Consider the following 22,655-nt stretch of genomic DNA (forward strand, 5'->3'; position numbering starts at 1 on the left):
CATTTCTTATTAAATTTTTAAAATATTATGCACAGTTGTTTAATCAATATATATAAAATTAACATTTTTTGTATGATTAGAGTTATTATAAATTTCAATATAGATATGAAGTGTATTGTAAAGCGAAGCAAAACTTCAGATTTATAATACTACAGTCAGTCAAGAATTGAATCATACAGTACTTTTATTTGTACTTGCTTATTTTAATAACATATATACAGTATTCGAATATATATATAGCATTTGAAGTACACCTTGTACTTCAAATGCTAAATTCAACAAAAATTCTCTTTGGAGTTTGAATGATGCTTTAAAGTTTGAACTGTGCATGCAGTGAAAAATGCATTTTAAGCATAAATAAGTGTTTGAACCAAGAATATTGATACAATCTCAAATTAGCAAAAATGTGTTAAATTTTATAACTTATAAATAAATCACACTTGTATGTTAAGTAAAGACAGATGTTAAAAAAATACACGAAAACTCTTTTCAACTAAATATTACCTTTACTTATTAATCTTGGCCTTCAAGAAGTGTGTGGATGGAATGAAATCTACTAAGTAAAAGGAAGGCTGTAATGTTGACGATTCAGATGAAAAAAGAACTTATGGCAATACATTAAAGTAGTACACATGTGACGAATCGCGCGGCCATGTTTAAGATCTCAAAGTCAATAGTGTGTGACCGGTAAATGCAATTTTCATGTTATTGTACAGTATTTATATATTCTATTTATTGTTTTCATGTTTTAATTTATTATTAGAGAAATTAATTGTGTTATTTTTACTTTAAATTATATGTATTTGCCATTTTAAGTTTATCAAAATGGGTATCATTTAGGGTCTGGTTCACTTTCCATTGTTTCCAATGTAATGGGAAAAATTTTCTTGTACTTTGAACAAGTTGAAGTTTGAATGTCCTCCTGGAATGAATTAAATTCAAAATTCAAAGTACAATTTACCACTGTGTGTATATATATCCTACAGCTTTCCACATATCAATTTATTGTTGTGATATTGATTTATGTATCAGAATTTCTGATAATCATTTAGTTATTTCAGAAATTCTAGTATAACTGAATATCTTCAAAGGTTAGGGTATTTTCTTTATTATTGTAAATGATGGTCAGTTCCAAATGCTTGTGACAATTTGATATTGTGTACAAAAGTAATATCTGAAGATGAATGTATAGGCTTTAGAATGTCATACTTTAACCTTCGTAAATCAAATATTTTAGTAACTAAATTTTCAAATACAGTAGAGTTCATTTATCTGAAAGTCGATCAATTGAAACGTCGGTTAACCGAAAGCATTCCAGTCGGACTGTGTTGTGCTGAATCAAACATTTTTGATACTAGATTAACTTCTAAAGTATAATTTTTTTTTGTTTTTATATTTTTCAATATATTTATTTTGTTTGTACGAAATAAAGAAATAATTTTTAACAATACAATAGCCACCAGTATTATTATAAAAATTTTCGTTAGGCTTAACATCGATGGAAATTCAATGTGAAACAACATGCAATGGAGAAAAATTTCAATATGGGATAGGTTAATATATTTTTTCATACATAATCAGTTATCCAAAAAATAAGTTATTCAAACAACCCCAGTCCCCAATTGATTCAGATAAACGACGATCTACTGTATATGATTTAAAAACACACACACAAGAGTGTGTGTGTGTGTAAAAACTTAAAAAGGTAACACATTTTTATACATGTATAGATGTACAGTGGGCGATTGGTTAACGAACAGTTCAGATAGAGAACAAATCGGATAACGAACACTTTCGCGAAAGATTTTTATGATCGAACAACGAACACATGTTCAGATAATGAACACTTTATTAAACAAATATAAAAAGAATCTATGGAAAATAACAAATACCGATTGATTTTCCCTTGTCTTCAGGTAACAATTCAAAACCTTTCGGAGCGCAGGAGTTGTCAACGTCGACACTCAACCCGATACCGATCAGATAGTATTCCTCTAAATTTTGAAGCTCTCCCTTGTAATTCCAGCTTTTTGTTTACCTTTCTGACAAATATAGTTTTGCGTTGAGGTTTATTTACGAAATGTGAAAGTTTAACTGTCCCGTCGGATATTTGTTAACATTTTAATACCAAATTTCAAATTTCATCCAGGCCTTGCATTTAAATAACTATTTGTGGGCTAGTTGATTTCTGTTCTCTGAAGTTTTGTAAGTGCTTTTCTGAACTTTTTATTTAAAAAAGAAACTGATAATATTATGGAGCCTAAAAAGAGTGGAGTGTCAGAACTGTGCTCACCATAGAAACCAAGTAAGAGATAATAGCCAAGGTAGAAAGTGGGCATAAGATGTCTGATGTTGCTAGGCAGTATGGCTTGAAAAGATCTACAGTAGGCACAATCTTATCTATGAAAGATATATCAAGAAGTCTCAAGCTGCTAATGGAGTAATGAAAATCACATCTGAGAAATAGAGTATTTAAGAGCTCATAATGGAACCTGAAACTGATCTGACGACAGAAGAACTCCAAGAACTCTCAAATGACAAATACTAAGAAACTCAGCGAGATGTGTTTTCTTTTGAAAAAGAGGAAGACGAAAGAGGACTAATGTCAACATCTGCTACTAAAGATCTTTTGAAGAAGTGGGAGGATGTCAGAACAACAATCATCCAAGTGGCATCCAAACCATAATAAGATTAATGGGGTTGGGGATCTCTACAATTAGAATCTCTACAATACTATTAATTACTTCCGAAAAATCCCTAAGAAAAGAGAAAAGCAATCAACATTGGACAGATTCTTTAATCCCTACAAACGGAAAAAACATGACTAATAAAAATGTAACACTGCATATATATGTATTTTTACTATTACATATTAATAAACATAGTAAAAAAAGCATATATTTTTTATTTTTTGGAGTCTCCAGAACAAATTAATCAAATTTCCATAAAAACCTATGGTAAATTGATAATTGGTTAACGAACAATTTGGATAATGAACAAACTCTTGGAATGGATTATGTTAACTGATAACCCACTGTATAGGCATACATGTATATAAACACTTATTCAAAAAAATTTTTTTATATAATTAATTAAATAATTTTATCCCATAATTTAAGTATATAATTTAGTAGTTTTGAATAATTTTAATTTGTTGAAATAAAAATTATAATTCTTAGATAAAAGTAAAACGAGAGAAACGTAACAAACAACCCAAACCTGAACCAGAACGAAGCCGAAGCGGTCGGATGATTAAAAGGAAGAGATTTAGTTCTGAAAGTGAATCAGAAGAAGAGGAGGAGGAGGAGGAAGAAAAAATACCCGAAGAAGAACCAAAAACGCCAACACCAAAAATAAATAATTCAGAAGAACCTTCTGTATTATCTTCACCAGTTGAAGAAAATAAAGAGGAAGAAGCAAAACAAAAGAAAGCAAAAGAAGAAAAATCTCACAAAGAAGAGAAATCTAAATCCAGTAAGAATTGTTAGAAATGTTTGATATCAAATATTTTGCATAATATATATTGTTCTGTAACAAGTTGATATATTTTTCACAGTATCAAAAAAACAGTTTAAAAAAGAAGAAAAACCTCCTGAATCTATTAGTCCAAGTGACAGTCCTTTAAGTAGTGATGAAAAAAGTGATGAGTATGTATTTTATGTTTTAAATATTCATGATTTACATGATAACCAATTATAAAAAAAATAAGAAAGAAATAAAGTTGTATGTTAATTTAACTGAATATGTAACAATTGTGGATAAATAAATTAATTTTTCACTTGTAATTCCAAGTTTGAAAATAATTTTCAAATTTGGTATTATATATAAGAAATATAATGATTAGCTTTTGTAATGTTGACATCTGTAACTGTGATGCCTCCTGATTGTGCTTTGTCATTCATTTGCATATTGCTGTCCTTAAAGTGCTTCTATTACTGAAATACTGCAGCAAGGCTAATTGTTTCATTTCCATATAAACTGTTAAAGTAGTTTGATTGGAAATTAAGAAATTTTAATATCAAAACTTAAATTTTGTTACTATATTCTAAATTTAAAATTCTTATGTATATATAATGCCTTCAAAAGTTTTATCAACCAAAAATTTTATGAGAAAATATGATTTAATTATCCAGCAATATTTCACATAATATTAGTGAAAAACTGTAATTAGCATTTTAATATTTTTGAGTTATATAATTTAGTAGCTGAAAATTTGTTATTTTTATTTCTGCTAATTTTAATTTTAAAATGGTCTTTTCAGATTTTAAAATCAACATTTCAATTTAGAATATATTGCTTATTAGTGCTTTAATAAAACAGCATATAATTTGTTTAGTTTTAAATTTATTTAAAATTTGTTTTTATTATTAAATTATTTGTGATATGGTTTTTATATTATATAGGGATAATATTCCTCTGAAGCCTCCTGAACCCTCTGTAACTGAAGAAAGTGTTCAAACTCAGTCAACAAAAAAATTGAAAAAGGTACTCATATTTGTATTTTCGGTATAAAAATTGTTAAGGAATAATCAATTTAAATCATTAATTTGATTTTTTTTATAACTAATAGCATGTTAATTTTTAAAAAAAATATTTTTACAGTTAAGTTTCTTTTGTAGTAAATCAGTATTCTGGAATTCTGGGATCCTAACTGTTTTTATTGGCTTTGAAAATCTCAGAAACAGGATTAATATCATGAGAAATCTTAGGATTTTAATTATTTCTACATCAAAACTAAAAAGACTTATTAATGTTATTCTAGAATAGAGAGTGATTTTTACTCATAGTATAATAACTTTTACTGACATTTTAGTTGTTTCCGATGAGTAAAAATAGTATCATATAGATTTAACTTAAAAGTGCTAAAACATATAAAGAGGAGACACATCATTGAATAAAAAATTAGTAAAAATAAATGAAAATTATAGTATTTCTATAATTATTTAATTATTCTTTATGATTGACTATATTGTTTATTTTTTATTGAATTTTTAAATTATTTACAGCTATTTAATTAATATATATGTTACCGGCCAAACCCAATTTCAGGCCAAACTAGTTTATCCTACGCGTGTCAGGATATACTAGTTTAGCCTAGGACAATCTAGTTTGGCCTAAATACTTTAGGCTTACCTAGTTTGTCCTAGGCCAAACTGATTTATGTACTACAAATAGGTGCCAGTGTAAAAAAATGATTTTGTGTAATTCGAAATGCCACCACAGTATACCCAGTGGTTAAATTGTACCTAGGTAACCCCAATGGCAGTGTTTCGGTTAGGTTGGTTTGGTTAGGTTAACTACATTTTTAGTAGACGTTTCCTTTTTTTTCTTTTGTTCAAGAACTATCGTGAATCAATAACTAGTGACGTTAAACAATGGGTGGCCTACCGGTGGCTCCCCTCTGGGAGGAGTCCGTCGGGAGCACGAACAGTCCGAAGTGTCGCCATTGAGGTTACCTAGGTACACTTAACCCACCCTGTAAAAATAAATAAAAGATTAAATATTTTATATGTTACACTAAGAAACACAAACAAGTTCATTTTTAATTTTAGTTTGACTTTAAAAGTTATTTTTATTATTTTGTTTGAATTTTTGAAAATGTTTTTGATTGTTAATTACCTTTAAAATTGCATGGCTTAATAAAAAAAATACAAACTGATAAGTACTAATTAGCTTATTTTTATTTTATAGTTTTGCACAAGTGTTGTGTCACTTCTAATCAATACTGTTTTTTATAATTAAGTAGACTATGTTTGAATAATTATTGTTCATCTAACTCAGTGTTTTTCAACCTTCTTGAATACGCGACCCCTTTACAAGTTAAAAAATTCTGGCGACCCCCCTAGGGCCATATTAAAACTATATCAGTGATCTTAAAAACTATGTATTTAATTTTCTTTCTGTTGAGACAAATTATTGTTGATTAAAATGAAAATTTCGGAAGAATTGACAATAATTTAACACACAAAGTATGAAACTTCCTTTAATTATAATATTAGGCACAGGAAACTGTTGACCTTTTTTCTTTTTCTTTTTTCTATTTTAGGATCTGAATTTTCAGCTTTTACTTTTCTACTTTTTATTTCCTTTTGCAAATCAGCTCAACACTTTTTCCGCTATCATTTTCTGGGGTGGGCCGTAATTCTCGCTGAAATTGTAGTTTTTTTAATGTAGGACCTACAAACACTTGTCTTTTTCTTCTACCCGCGACCCCCCGTGTAAGGCTTCGCGACCCCCTGGGGTCGCGACCCACAGGTTGAAAAACACTGATCTAACTGATTGCCTTTTAATTTTATTTTAACCATTAATATACTTAAATCAGGCCTGGCCAACCCGCGGCTCGTCACATTAAATTGTGTGGCCTGCTAAGTGATATATATCTATTAAAACTTTCGTTTTCCATTTTGTGTATACCAAAACAATTAAATAAATGAAAATTTGCATGTGTCATTGTTATAATGTGCAAGTGCGTGTATGAACTCTTGGCATAACAATGAAATCTTATTTATTTTGTATTTGTTTAACTTTTTTAAAAACATGTTTGCCTAAATTGTGGCCCATTGTAATGCTACACTTGATCAAAGTGGCCCGTGAAAAAATTTAGGTTGGCCAGGCCTGACTTAAATAATAATTCTAAATCAGTTCGGCCTAGGACAAACTAGTTAAGCCTAAAGTATTTAGGCCAAACTAGATTGTCCTATGCTAAACTAGTTTGGCCGGTAACATATATAAAACTAATATTGTTTATATAAGGAATTTCAAATAAATTACAACATACGAGGATAGGGATGTGAGATGCTGGACTTGGGCTGCAGAAGGCAAGAAGAACAGTTTGATATATTATACTTTAATACTAATAGCCATATTTACATTTTAAAACATCTTGTGATTTTCAAAATGATACATTAGACAAAATTATGAATTTGGGAAACATTTGGCTATACTTCTAATAACTGAATATTGATTTTAAAAAAATTTGAAATGATTTAACTCTTTTCAAATCCTTCTTTAATTTTGAGCACCGGTATTAATGGATTAGTCTATAAATGAAAGCAAAGGGCAAAAAATGATGAATAATTGTAATTTAAATAATATCATTGATCATTTTTCAGTTTTTATTTTAGTGAGAATTTTGATTGTCATGATAAAAAAAATGCAGGTCAGAACGGATTACTATTCTCACTATTTTTAAATTAGTCACTTTTCTCAAGTATTTCGATGATATATCATTATTTCTCACTTTTTCTGCTGTTATGGGCAATGATATTTTTGTAATGCTAAGCTTTCACATGTTACTTCATTAATTTAATTAATGATTAATTAATGTTTAAATTGAGATGCCCATAACATCTTTCTCTTGTTGCGCTTTGGAAACTTTATGTTATTACATGACTTTTGAGGTCTTAAAACGTTAATTATGTAATATCATAAATTTGAGAGTGCACAGTCTAACGTCGGCAAAATTTTTTTTGAAGTACGGTATTTTAATTCCTTCTGAGCTGTTCACAATTAACCTTCACACCTTCAATTTGAGGGCAGGTGTTAAATTTTTTTTCAAGTTTTTGTTAATATTTTATAAAATTTTGAAAGTTTATTAAGGGACAATTTAATAAATTTATAGCTTTGTAACAGATTATAGTACACTTTATTGAACGTAATCATATTTAAGAACAACAATTTTTACATAATTTATTGTCTAGCTGACACATACAATAGTTCTAAGAATAAAAATGTGTATTATTTAGTTACATTTTAATATGAATGGTTTGTTTCACATTGAACTTAAATCATAAAAGGTAACAGAAACAGATTATTTGTAATACATGTTATCATTTTAAACTTTCTTTTACAAATTACATTATAAGAAAAGTAGTGTATTTCAGTTTTGTCTGAAAAAGGTACGACCTTGGATAATGGAGTTTTACTGTATTTTAATAAGTTCAGAAAAATTATTAAAGGACAATTTTAGACCAAAAAATCAATTTATACTTCAGTGACTAACAGCAGGATTTATTACTAAATAATAAATGAAAATATTGCTTTTTTTCCTATTTTTCAAAGCTAATTTTATGGTTATACTTTATAACAAGGAAAATTATTTTTATGTAATAAAATATTGTATTTTATACCTTGAAGTAGATTCCAAAAAATATTTTTCTAGTTATTAATTTTAATTGTAAAAAGTTTGATTTTACAAACTGATTGAAAATAATAAATCATTAAAAAGAAGAATTAATGAGAAAAAACATATTTAAAGAATGCATTAATAGAAATTTATTATAATTATATAATTTTGTTTGTTCATGATTTTTCATGTACACTTAATCTTTCAAAATAGGTACCCATAAGTATGGGTATCTGAGTAATATCTCTGTATCTGGTACCCAGATATACCCAGTACAAAAATGGGTAATGATATTCAGCACTAGACATCAGTTATATTTTTTTTATGTTGAGTACTTTTATTCATAAAACTTGAGAATGGAGATTAACTAAATAGGTTTGAAATTAGCAAGCATTTTGTTTTAAAGTAAGCATGCTTTTTTTAAAGCCAACGTAATCTTAATTATAACAAAAGAAAGTGAAATGGATTGATTTTTATATATTAGAATTTTTTAAAACTAATTTTGTAATTTTTTTTTATTTAAGGATAAACAAAAACAGAAAGAGAGGAAAAAGAGGAAAGAATCTAAGAAAATTAAATTAGATAAAATAAAAAAATCTAAAAGTCGAAGCAAGGCTAGTAGTAGTGGTGACAGCAGTGTCAGCAGTTCTTATGGTACCAGCGATTCAGAAGTATCTAGTTCATCTGACTCAGAATTTGAAAAGAAAAAAGAAAGAAAGGTAATCAAAAGTAAAACAATCATAAATTAATCACAGAGTAATGTTGTCCAGTATAAAAACAAGGATTCTCATATGTGTTGGCCAAAAATAAAATACACGGTAAACCTATGAGAAAGGTTCAGTAATGCAAATGTAGAGTAAATATCTGAATTTGCATTAATGTCTTTACTTCCATAACTATTAATTGATTAATTTAGATATAGCCATACTGGTTACAGTACTGACTGCTTATTAATTAATTTTAATATAGCCTGATAAGTAATCTGGCAGATAATTTGGTAATACTAATGTATCAGGTTGGTGTACATGTTATTGGACTGTCCTTGTTTCAAAATAGCATGTTTTTTGAATAGTATTGTCAAAATATACTGTTTTTATGTGTTACATATCATAATAGTTTTAACTAAATCACACCACTGATCTCTATAGTGAAGTGTACTGAAGAAAATGCATTCAACCAATAATGTGGTTTAATATATATTTGAAAGTAAAAATTATTTTATTTAGAAATATTTATCTTCTGCATTTTATTTTATTTTATTTTTTTTATTTTGCAGGACAAACATAAGAAGAAGAAAATGAAATTGGATAAAGTAAAGAAATCAAAATCAAAAAAGAAGTATTCTAGTAGTAGTTCAGAAAAAGCTCTAAGTTCTAGTTCTGATTCTGAATTAGATAAAAAGAAGACAGAGAAGGTTAATTATTTTGATTAATAATTTTTTTAATGATATTTATAACTGTTGATTGTACTAATTTGTTCAATTTTGATATTGTTTCAGAATCATTCCACCATTGTTATATCTTCACATCAAAAAGATAAAGGAAAAATTTTACAACAGAAAGACCAACAGAAAAAAATAAGCAAAGATAAAAAATCAGATGAAAGTTCAGATCATAAAAAGTCAAAAAAAAAAGAGGAAAAGCATAGCAGTGGTAAAAGCAAACATCATTCTACACCTCAAATAAAACCAGAAGAAAAAAATAAAAAAGAGGATAATCAAGATGATGTGAAGAAAAATAAAGATGTAAGTAAAAATAATTTTTAACTGCAATGAGAAAAAAGATATTTAAAGAAATTGAAAATAAAAAAACTATCATTAAACCATTTAGACTGTTCGAAATGAAAGTTCTATGAAAGAGAGTTCAATGGAGAAACTTCAACGTAAAATGTAAGTTTAGCCATAGAAGTTATTTGACAAAATATTTGGAAAATAATAAATATTACAACTAGGTTATTATATTCACTGCAATAATTACTGTTTCCTTTCTAATATTTTAGAGCAGAAAAAGAGGAGGAAAAAGAAAGGATGAAAAAAGAAAAATACGAAAAGAAAAAGCGAGAAAAAATTGAAAAATTAAAATGTAAGATAAAAACCATCCATTAACTTTTGTCAATGACATTTATTTAATTAAAAAGGCATATTTATTTATGAAATCATAGAAAGTATTTCAAATATTTAATAATTTGATATTTATAAGCAAATTGCTATTATGTTTCTTATGTATTATTAGACCTACAATGTATAATAAATATTGTGTGTTAGTGATTATTTTGATAGTTCAGAATGGAATAAATTGTATTGATGAGGAATGAGTCTGTAATTTAAATTCTTTTAATGTTTTTGAATTTGTATTTTTTAATATTTTTATTAGTGAGAAATTTATTGTTTTCTCTCATGCATTCACTTTAACTTCTACAGTTACCTTCAAAATAGAAATACTATATGAAATTAAGAGAAGATTTTCTTGCGTAAACTATTTGATAATCATATATTTTTGATATACAATTGGCAATAACTATTGCTACTTAGAAAGAACACCTTGTAGGTAGCTTAAATTATATGCTTGCCACATATGATTTTAAATAAAATTAGAATGGCTTTAATATTGGATAATTTGTGATTTTTTCCCCCTTGCACAAGTTAGTTTTGGATTTCTTTATTTTCAAATGCATTTGATAGAAACTTTACAATAGGATAGTGAACAGTTTAAATTTTATATAAAAATATCATTTAAATGACCAATGAGAATAACGAATCCTTACATCAAAAATAGTAAGGTGAAAATGTTTTAAAAATAAAATTGGAGTAATATAATTAAACAATTTCATTAATTTATATATAACCTATATCCAAAGATGATGTGTTGGTGCCGCAAAATGTCTGTTTTTTGTCAATGAGATTTTTTTGGTGTTTTAGAACATATACTTTTAGAGAAAATATATATTTTTTTCTCTAAAAATGTATGTTGTGTGTGTTTTATATTTTATACTTCTTTGTCATTAATCATATTTATATAATCAAGAGTAACTGGAATAATGCATCTTTTTACACCTAAATTTTCAGAGAATGAAAATGATTACTTGGTTTTCAATTATATCTATTATTTATTCTTTAAATCTGTTTGCAACATTAAATTAAATATTTTCCTAAAAACAGGTATTAAAACAATAGATCTAATTAGTCAGATTGTTTTGGCATCCTTTTTCATAACACATTCATAATGACAAATGCTGGGAGAATACCAAAGTGGTTTCCCAATGCCGTCCTTGGGGTTTCACATCTTTCCTTCTGGTTTGGATGTACTTCATTAATTAAGATTTCTTAATCAAAATTCTGTTGAAAAATTACAAAACAGAGTGAGAAAAATACATAAATTTATCATTCTCCTAGATGGTGATGAACAATTCAAATTTGAACAAATTGATTTTAATACATTGAACACTTAAAATTTTAATGCTGTTACCATTATAATTTGTAGCAAATAAATCGTTAATACAAGCATTAAAATCACTCCTGAGAACCCAATTACCTGATAAAATCTTCTATTCAAGTATTTTTACTGATTTTTCTTTATAAGAAGGATAGTATCACAACAAAATCATTAGTTTAGCTAAATAATAATTTTGAGAATCCATATATAATTTACTATAATTGATAATCAGTAAAATTATGAGAATTTTTATAGCTAATTATTGGAATATAAAAAACAAAGTAGACATACAGAATAAAAAAAAAGTACAAATCAAGTAAAAATTGAATTCAGAATATACCTTAGATTGATCAATAGTCAGGGAATTTGGTAATGAAAATAAACTATGAAAAGTACATTTATTAAATTCATCTAGATCGAATCTAGATGGATTTAATAAATGTGTTTGTCATACATTATTCAAGATTTTAACTGATTTAGAATAAAATTTGTAAATGATGAAATATTGATATTATACATTCAGTTTCATACCAGATATAGTAGAATCTGTTTATTGTAATTACAGATATTGTTGTAATTTGTTGATGTAGATATTGTTGTAGATTGTTGTGCATGCAAATTAAAATAAACTTATAAAATGTGCTTATTGTAATTAGAGTTTGTTTTTGTTATCTTCAGGTAACTAGACTTTTTAAGCTGTCTTTTCACACTATCAGCTTCAATATGTGGCTTATAACACTTAATCACTATCAGTTGAATTGAACCATTCCAAACTGTCTTATCTCTTTTTAAAAATTTTGTATCATCTGTGCTATCCAATTAATAATGAAAAGGGCATCACAATAAAATATTTTCATCATTAAAAATGTAGAAAATTGAATATCATTCCAAATTGCATCTTATTCACACTTTCAACTATTCCAAAACTCATTTTTTCCATCTTATTACCTTCAATATCATCCCAATTTGTCATTTAAATTATAATTCCATTGGCTAATAGCTCACATTATGTCCATTTTACATGTTATTTTATAAACTAATTATATCAGTTGCCAAATTTCAAGCTTTAATTAAAAAATTTATTGAATACTGAAAATTAAGAAAAAGTAGATGAGATGTATATTGCCTTTGTTATTAGTTATCATTATCAGTCTTAATCAGTACTTTAAATATTAAGCATTAATTGTTTTAGCCATTATTTGCTTATATTACAGTAGTTTATATCACTCTCATTTCTTTATTCAATTATATACTAGCTGTTAAAGCTATTGCAAAAAACAGCATGCAAACAACACTCTATGAATTACTATTTATTAATAATAATAATTAATGAATCTTAAAATTATACATTTTTTAATGTACAGTACACAATAAAACCAGAATTTTCTCTAATTGTAGTATTGTTTGATAATAAACAGCTATTTTTTTGTTTAATGTTATCATCAAAATAAACAAGACCCAAAGTGATTACAATAAGTGGGTTCTACTGTATATTCATAAATTCATTATTGCTAGAATGATATTTGTATAGCCATGAATGAATTTAATACATTTTATTTACAATGCATATTAGCATTTTCTGTAAAGTTTGTGGCTAGTGTTGTATATGAATACAATAATGAACTTTTCATTTATGTTGATAAACATTTACAGGGTGTCTCAGTTAAACGTTTCGAAACTTCTAAGAGGGGTAGGGTGCATCCCAACGACTCGGAATCATATAGCAATGTGGGGTCAGAGATGCTTTCCTGACGCGGTAGATGGCGTTGTAGACATTTCATTTGGCCAACAGTGGATCGGATGTGGTGGTTCCATGCGTTGGCCTGCTTGGTCACCAGACCTATTATGTCTTGATTTTTATTTCTGGGAGCATATGAAAACACTGGTTTACGACACCTCCATTGACAATGCTGAGGAGCTGGTTGCAAGAATTGCTGTAGCTGCTGGAGAAATTTGAGATGAGCCTGGATTATTCCAGAATGTTCAGAATTCCATGTGCTGTGGATGTGAGGTCTGCGTTGCAGTCAGTGGAAGAAACTTCGAACACTTTCTTTGACACATGTTTCTTTTGTTTTTGTACATATATTATTAAAATGAATATTCACTTACGGTTGTCTTCTTTATGATGTTTCTGTGTACATCACCGCTTCAGGTAAGCATTTCCGACTCTGCATTGCTATATGATTCCGAGGCATTGGGATGCAGCCTATCCCTCTTAGAAGTTCTGAAACGTTTAACTGAGACAACCCTGTATATATAGAAAACTAAAATAGCCACTTTTATTGAAGATCAGAATCTATAGTGGATAAAAAGTCCAATTCTTAGCTTGTTCAAAAATTAAATATAATAGTTTAGTTATATATTATAACTAATATTTGCCCTTCTGAAATATTGGTTTAACCCAGTGTTTTTCAATTACCAAACCATGGACTGGTGCCAATCCTCTAAAAACTTTCACCAGTCCACAGAAAATATTTGTCCATACTGATGCTGGCACAGTTGATTATGAGTGACATAAATGGTAATTTATAGTTACTGTACATATTTTGTTATGTACATCGTAATATGCCATAGATAAGCATATTTAAGCATAATAAATAAGAATAATTCATAGTCACATATAATGACTGGTTCATGTAAAATATTTTGTAATTTTACTGGTCCATGATGAGAAAAAGTTGAGAAACACAGATTTGAAATATATAAATGAAATACAGGTATACCTCGCCTTACGTCGTTAATTGGTTCCAGGAAAACGACGTAAGTCGAATTTACTTGTCTCCGAATCTACTTGTCACTACGCTAAACCATAAATTATTATTCCCTGTTCTGTATTTTATTTATTAATGCATTTTTAATAATATATGGTTAATAAAACTCTATTTTAAGCTTATAAACAAATAAATTTTAGTTTTTAATATAGTACAGAAAAAAGTATTCTAAATTTACGAATGCGTGTACTGTAAATACAGAACATACTCGTATATATTTTAATATGATTTTATGTGCTTTAAACGTTTTTCTAGTGATATTACGACTTCAATATTTGTGGCGGGCGGACGTAAAGTCGAATAAAATGACTTAAACTCGATTTATATTTTTCCATATACTTTTTTGACAAACGACGTATAATCGGGAATGACGTAACTCGAAACGACGTAAGTCGAGGTATGCCTGTATTAAAAGAATAAGTTTCATATAGAATATTTTAGCGTATTCATTTAATAAAGTGTTTATTGGATATTATCCTGTTTTAATCTCCGTCTTTTGTGTTGATTAATGTTATTCAGTAGATAAAAAGGACAGAATCTTTTAAGTATAAGTGTTCACTGAGTTCAGCTCTTCTGTTTTAGGCACATTTTATTTCCATATTGTCACCTGAGCAAGGATGTTAACACTCACTACCACCATTGAAACAAAATGTTGCACCAAATATGCCAGTTTGTGTTTTTTCATATAGTATGTCACTTTTATACACACATTAAGAATATATATTATTAAATATAAATATATAAATATATATATATTTATATATATTTTTTATATGTTGAGCAATATTTACAGAATTTTATGTAATGACGTTAAATGCAAGTTATTGGCATCTACCTGAGGACAAAATGATGAAAACTATCATAATTAAATATAACCTGAGAAAGTATGAAATAATACATTAAAATATAGTATTCACAATGTTTCTTAAACTTCCATGTAGTAATAAATAACATCCAAAAAATAATGCATGTACAATTTACCAAAAATTTTCAGTGTCAGAATGTTGCAAAATTTTGTCATCAGCAGAAAATGTGTTAATGAATATACAGAAGGTGATCAGATTTTATTTATATTTTACAAAATAAAATGTAAATAACATAATATACATGCAATAATCAGTTGTGAACTTTTTTCTATGTTAAATGTTTCCCTGGGATTTGTTATGATTCTGCATCAATTACTGTTTCCATTCTTGAATTGGTCATTCAATCAAGTATTGAGGAATCTTGTTCCAAGTCTCAATTTCTTTTTTCCACAAACCAGCTAACATGTGCACCATTTTAGAGAAAAGTTTTTGCTTGAGATAGCCAAATCCAAAAACTTTGAACAGACTAGTATCATTTGGGGAATGTCTGTTTTCCACTTAAGGAATACAACTGGAATTAATTATCTCTTGGCGATATGATTGAACCAAGTTGGTCTATGATATGATGAAGTTTTATATGACATGTAACTTTATCATTTTATGAGGATAAAGACGTGGAAGATAATTTTCATTGACATGAAGACATAGTCATGGTATAGTTCTCCATTAATCATATTCTTAGGAAGCACTTTGATGAGTAGTAAGACACTGAATTCATTGATTATTCCAACTGCTATACAGGCTACAGGCCAACTTTTAGGAAGTATTTCAAGCAACTTTTGAATAGTTGTTTCCAAGATTTAATATAAGAAATTCTCTTTTTGCAGTTGCATTAATTTAGGTATAACCATAAGTTTCATCCAAAGTGATGAGAATATTTTTGCCTGGTAGCTGCAAGATTTTTTCACAACTTTCTGCAATTAATCACATTTTTCCTCACAACTTCAGTTTATGAATCTTTTTTCTTGCCTTTATCAAACCAAGATCTTCATGAATAATTTGGTTGATGATTGTGAAATGTTTAGTTTATTTGCTATCATTCTCTGAGACAAGGATTCTTTTTTACTACTACTTTGATCATCAGTTTGACCAAGTACTTAGTCCAGGCTTTTTTTGTGTTTTCTTTTTGCCATCTTTCCATCAACTGCCATAATTTGTCTTATTCTATCTTTGCAGTGCAGCATATTACAGATTGACTTCTTGGAAACTTTTTAATATTTTGTAGACTAAAATCGTCATTGGAAAATTATTTTATTAGGATTTCTCTTTTAAGAAGAATCACTTGGCATTTTTAACAGAAATTAAAAACAAAAAAATAATGGACTAGGAATGTACAGTACATGTACTTTACATCTCAGTGAATCAAATTTGATCACTTTTTGTATTTTGAAAAGAAACTTTTTATTTTAAAAAAAACCATTAAAAATCTTTTTATAATGATTGTACAGTACAATTGTTAGAAAGCCATTACTGTAATCTTTTTTTTTTTTACAGATTATCTATTTAATTATATACATATTTTGATATAAAATCATTTTATTATTAATACTATCCATATTAATTTAAAACAAATTTATATAAATGTATAGAAAACCAAGCTTGCATTATAATAATAATCAAACAATAGCACTGGATAATTATTGAGCTAGAGAACTTAGCTAATTACTAAATACAATATATGATGGCAGTAGAACTGTCTAACTTTAGTCCAAATTAGCCAAATTCTGGCTTAATAGTTCATCCAGCTCTATCATTTGATTATTATTATGTAATATTCTATAATACATTAAATGTAATTGAGAAATTTTCTGTTACATTTAGCACATGCATAAATTATTTAATGGATTTAACATAAGATTCAGAGAATTTAATACTATTATATTATTTTAGAAATATAAATGATACACAATTGTGTTTATAAAATGATATTTACCATTTTCATATTTAATTCATTTGCTTTAATAAATTATATATTAAGCTTTTTTAATAATAGTTTGTGGATATTTTTAGTGGGTCAGATTGAAACTCGTCTGACAGAAATTGATGAAGAAATAAAGTATAGTTTAAGTTTAACAAATCTGGTAAGCAATGAAAAATTAATTTTAATTAATNTGAATAATTTTAATTTGTTGAAATAAAAATTATAATTCTTAGATAAAAGTAAAACGAGAGAAACGTAACAAACAACCCAAACCTGAACCAGAACGAAGCCGAAGCGGTCGGATGATTAAAAGGAAGAGATTTAGTTCTGAAAGTGAATCAGAAGAAGAGGAGGAGGAGGAGGAAGAAAAAATACCCGAAGAAGAACCAAAAACGCCAACACCAAAAATAAATAATTCAGAAGAACCTTCTGTATTATCTTCACCAGTTGAAGAAAATAAAGAGGAAGAAGCAAAACAAAAGAAAGCAAAAGAAGAAAAATCTCACAAAGAAGAGAAATCTAAATCCAGTAAGAATTGTTAGAAATGTTTGATATCAAATATTTTGCATAATATATATTGTTCTGTAACAAGTTGATATATTTTTCACAGTATCAAAAAAACAGTTTAAAAAAGAAGAAAAACCTCCTGAATCTATTAGTCCAAGTGACAGTCCTTTAAGTAGTGATGAAAAAAGTGATGAGTATGTATTTTATGTTTTAAATATTCATGATTTACATGATAACCAATTATAAAAAAAATAAGAAAGAAATAAAGTTGTATGTTAATTTAACTGAATATGTAACAATTGTGGATAAATAAATTAATTTTTCACTTGTAATTCCAAGTTTGAAAATAATTTTCAAATTTGGTATTATATATAAGAAATATAATGATTAGCTTTTGTAATGTTGACATCTGTAACTGTGATGCCTCCTGATTGTGCTTTGTCATTCATTTGCATATTGCTGTCCTTAAAGTGCTTCTATTACTGAAATACTGCAGCAAGGCTAATTGTTTCATTTCCATATAAACTGTTAAAGTAGTTTGATTGGAAATTAAGAAATTTTAATATCAAAACTTAAATTTTGTTACTATATTCTAAATTTAAAATTCTTATGTATATATAATGCCTTCAAAAGTTTTATCAACCAAAAATTTTATGAGAAAATATGATTTAATTATCCAGCAATATTTCACATAATATTAGTGAAAAACTGTAATTAGCATTTTAATATTTTTGAGTTATATAATTTAGTAGCTGAAAATTTGTTATTTTTATTTCTGCTAATTTTAATTTTAAAATGGTCTTTTCAGATTTTAAAATCAACATTTCAATTTAGAATATATTGCTTATTAGTGCTTTAATAAAACAGCATATAATTTGTTTAGTTTTAAATTTATTTAAAATTTGTTTTTATTATTAAATTATTTGTGATATGGTTTTTATATTATATAGGGATAATATTCCTCTGAAGCCTCCTGAACCCTCTGTAACTGAAGAAAGTGTTCAAACTCAGTCAACAAAAAAATTGAAAAAGGTACTCATATTTGTATTTTCGGTATAAAAATTGTTAAGGAATAATCAATTTAAATCATTAATTTGATTTTTTTTATAACTAATAGCATGTTAATTTTTAAAAAAAATATTTTTACAGTTAAGTTTCTTTTGTAGTAAATCAGTATTCTGGAATTCTGGGATCCTAACTGTTTTTATTGGCTTTGAAAATCTCAGAAACAGGATTAATATCATGAGAAATCTTAGGATTTTAATTATTTCTACATCAAAACTAAAAAGACTTATTAATGTTATTCTAGAATAGAGAGTGATTTTTACTCATAGTATAATAACTTTTACTGACATTTTAGTTGTTTCCGATGAGTAAAAATAGTATCATATAGATTTAACTTAAAAGTGCTAAAACATATAAAGAGGAGACACATCATTGAATAAAAAATTAGTAAAAATAAATGAAAATTTGCATGTGTCATTGTTATAATGTGCAAGTGCGTGTATGAACTCTTGGCATAACAATGAAATCTTATTTATTTTGTATTTGTTTAACTTTTTTAAAAACATGTTTGCCTAAATTGTGGCCCATTGTAATGCTACACTTGATCAAAGTGGCCCGTGAAAAAATTTAGGTTGGCCAGGCCTGACTTAAATAATAATTCTAAATCAGTTCGGCCTAGGACAAACTAGTTAAGCCTAAAGTATTTAGGCCAAACTAGATTGTCCTATGCTAAACTAGTTTGGCCGGTAACATATATAAAACTAATATTGTTTATATAAGGAATTTCAAATAAATTACAACATACGAGGATAGGGATGTGAGATGCTGGACTTGGGCTGCAGAAGGCAAGAAGAACAGTTTGATATATTATACTTTAATACTAATAGCCATATTTACATTTTAAAACATCTTGTGATTTTCAAAATGATACATTAGACAAAATTATGAATTTGGGAAACATTTGGCTATACTTCTAATAACTGAATATTGATTTTAAAAAAATTTGAAATGATTTAACTCTTTTCAAATCCTTCTTTAATTTTGAGCACCGGTATTAATGGATTAGTCTATAAATGAAAGCAAAGGGCAAAAAATGATGAATAATTGTAATTTAAATAATATCATTGATCATTTTTCAGTTTTTATTTTAGTGAGAATTTTGATTGTCATGATAAAAAAAATGCAGGTCAGAACGGATTACTATTCTCACTATTTTTAAATTAGTCACTTTTCTCAAGTATTTCGATGATATATCATTATTTCTCACTTTTTCTGCTGTTATGGGCAATGATATTTTTGTAATGCTAAGCTTTCACATGTTACTTCATTAATTTAATTAATGATTAATTAATGTTTAAATTGAGATGCCCATAACATCTTTCTCTTGTTGCGCTTTGGAAACTTTATGTTATTACATGACTTTTGAGGTCTTAAAACGTTAATTATGTAATATCATAAATTTGAGAGTGCACAGTCTAACGTCGGCAAAATTTTTTTTGAAGTACGGTATTTTAATTCCTTCTGAGCTGTTCACAATTAACCTTCACACCTTCAATTTGAGGGCAGGTGTTAAATTTTTTTTCAAGTTTTTGTTAATATTTTATAAAATTTTGAAAGTTTATTAAGGGACAATTTAATAAATTTATAGCTTTGTAACAGATTATAGTACACTTTATTGAACGTAATCATATTTAAGAACAACAATTTTTACATAATTTATTGTCTAGCTGACACATACAATAGTTCTAAGAATAAAAATGTGTATTATTTAGTTACATTTTAATATGAATGGTTTGTTTCACATTGAACTTAAATCATAAAAGGTAACAGAAACAGATTATTTGTAATACATGTTATCATTTTAAACTTTCTTTTACAAATTACATTATAAGAAAAGTAGTGTATTTCAGTTTTGTCTGAAAAAGGTACGACCTTGGATAATGGAGTTTTACTGTATTTTAATAAGTTCAGAAAAATTATTAAAGGACAATTTTAGACCAAAAAATCAATTTATACTTCAGTGACTAACAGCAGGATTTATTACTAAATAATAAATGAAAATATTGCTTTTTTTCCTATTTTTCAAAGCTAATTTTATGGTTATACTTTATAACAAGGAAAATTATTTTTATGTAATAAAATATTGTATTTTATACCTTGAAGTAGATTCCAAAAAATATTTTTCTAGTTATTAATTTTAATTGTAAAAAGTTTGATTTTACAAACTGATTGAAAATAATAAATCATTAAAAAGAAGAATTAATGAGAAAAAACATATTTAAAGAATGCATTAATAGAAATTTATTATAATTATATAATTTTGTTTGTTCATGATTTTTCATGTACACTTAATCTTTCAAAATAGGTACCCATAAGTATGGGTATCTGAGTAATATCTCTGTATCTGGTACCCAGATATACCCAGTACAAAAATGGGTAATGATATTCAGCACTAGACATCAGTTATATTTTTTTTATGTTGAGTACTTTTATTCATAAAACTTGAGAATGNACAGCTATTTAATTAATATATATGTTACCGGCCAAACCCAATTTCAGGCCAAACTAGTTTATCCTACGCGTGTCAGGATATACTAGTTTAGCCTAGGACAATCTAGTTTGGCCTAAATACTTTAGGCTTACCTAGTTTGTCCTAGGCCAAACTGATTTATGTACTACAAATAGGTGCCAGTGTAAAAAAATGATTTTGTGTAATTCGAAATGCCACCACAGTATACCCAGTGGTTAAATTGTACCTAGGTAACCCCAATGGCAGTGTTTCGGTTAGGTTGGTTTGGTTAGGTTAACTACATTTTTAGTAGACGTTTCCTTTTTTTTCTTTTGTTCAAGAACTATCGTGAATCAATAACTAGTGACGTTAAACAATGGGTGGCCTACCGGTGGCTCCCCTCTGGGAGGAGTCCGTCGGGAGCACGAACAGTCCGAAGTGTCGCCATTGAGGTTACCTAGGTACACTTAACCCACCCTGTAAAAATAAATAAAAGATTAAATATTTTATATGTTACACTAAGAAACACAAACAAGTTCATTTTTAATTTTAGTTTGACTTTAAAAGTTATTTTTATTATTTTGTTTGAATTTTTGAAAATGTTTTTGATTGTTAATTACCTTTAAAATTGCATGGCTTAATAAAAAAAATACAAACTGATAAGTACTAATTAGCTTATTTTTATTTTATAGTTTTGCACAAGTGTTGTGTCACTTCTAATCAATACTGTTTTTTATAATTAAGTAGACTATGTTTGAATAATTATTGTTCATCTAACTCAGTGTTTTTCAACCTTCTTGAATACGCGACCCCTTTACAAGTTAAAAAATTCTGGCGACCCCCCTAGGGCCATATTAAAACTATATCAGTGATCTTAAAAACTATGTATTTAATTTTCTTTCTGTTGAGACAAATTATTGTTGATTAAAATGAAAATTTCGGAAGAATTGACAATAATTTAACACACAAAGTATGAAACTTCCTTTAATTATAATATTAGGCACAGGAAACTGTTGACCTTTTTTCTTTTTCTTTTTTCTATTTTAGGATCTGAATTTTCAGCTTTTACTTTTCTACTTTTTATTTCCTTTTGCAAATCAGCTCAACACTTTTTCCGCTATCATTTTCTGGGGTGGGCCGTAATTCTCGCTGAAATTGTAGTTTTTTTAATGTAGGACCTACAAACACTTGTCTTTTTCTTCTACCCGCGACCCCCCGTGTAAGGCTTCGCGACCCCCTGGGGTCGCGACCCACAGGTTGAAAAACACTGATCTAACTGATTGCCTTTTAATTTTATTTTAACCATTAATATACTTAAATCAGGCCTGGCCAACCCGCGGCTCGTCACATTAAATTGTGTGGCCTGCTAAGTGATATATATCTATTAAAACTTTCGTTTTCCATTTTGTGTATACCAAAACAATTAAATAAATGAAAATTTGCATGTGTCATTGTTATAATGTGCAAGTGCGTGTATGAACTCTTGGCATAACAATGAAATCTTATTTATTTTGTATTTG

The 22,655-nt window shown here is 27.5% G+C and overlaps 2 protein-coding genes across 2 annotated transcripts in view; both read left to right on the forward strand.

The window, feature by feature from the left end:
- Window positions 1–10,362, forward strand: part of LOC111613775 (hepatoma-derived growth factor-related protein 2-like) — a 50,143-nt gene extending 39,781 nt beyond the window's left edge. Inside the window, exons 7-14 of the mRNA XM_023355121.1 lie at window positions 3,180–3,474; window positions 3,557–3,647; window positions 4,404–4,485; window positions 8,650–8,844; window positions 9,402–9,539; window positions 9,624–9,869; window positions 9,955–10,013; window positions 10,124–10,362. Coding sequence (XP_023210889.1) covers window positions 3,180–3,474; window positions 3,557–3,647; window positions 4,404–4,485; window positions 8,650–8,844; window positions 9,402–9,539; window positions 9,624–9,869; window positions 9,955–10,013; window positions 10,124–10,229 — 1,212 coding nt within the window. The 3' untranslated portion in view covers window positions 10,230–10,362. The remainder of the gene's footprint in view (window positions 1–3,179; window positions 3,475–3,556; window positions 3,648–4,403; window positions 4,486–8,649; window positions 8,845–9,401; window positions 9,540–9,623; window positions 9,870–9,954; window positions 10,014–10,123) is intronic.
- A 6,989-nt stretch (window positions 10,363–17,351) lies between these two features.
- On the forward strand, window positions 17,352–18,695 carry LOC111613777 (cilia- and flagella-associated protein 251-like). The gene is made up of 3 exons (XM_023355123.1): window positions 17,352–17,642; window positions 17,725–17,815; window positions 18,572–18,695. The coding sequence occupies exons 1-3, from the start codon at window positions 17,417–17,419 to the stop codon at window positions 18,678–18,680; spliced, it is 426 nt and encodes a 141-aa protein (XP_023210891.1). The 5' UTR covers window positions 17,352–17,416; the 3' UTR covers window positions 18,681–18,695.
- The last annotated feature ends 3,960 nt before the right edge of the window (window positions 18,696–22,655 follow it).

The sequence above is a fragment of the Centruroides sculpturatus genome, unplaced genomic scaffold (assembly GCF_000671375.1).
Source record: "Centruroides sculpturatus isolate CEXI.00-Female unplaced genomic scaffold, Cexi_2.0 scaffold1965, whole genome shotgun sequence".
NCBI classification, from domain to species: Eukaryota; Metazoa; Arthropoda; class Arachnida; order Scorpiones; family Buthidae; genus Centruroides; species Centruroides sculpturatus.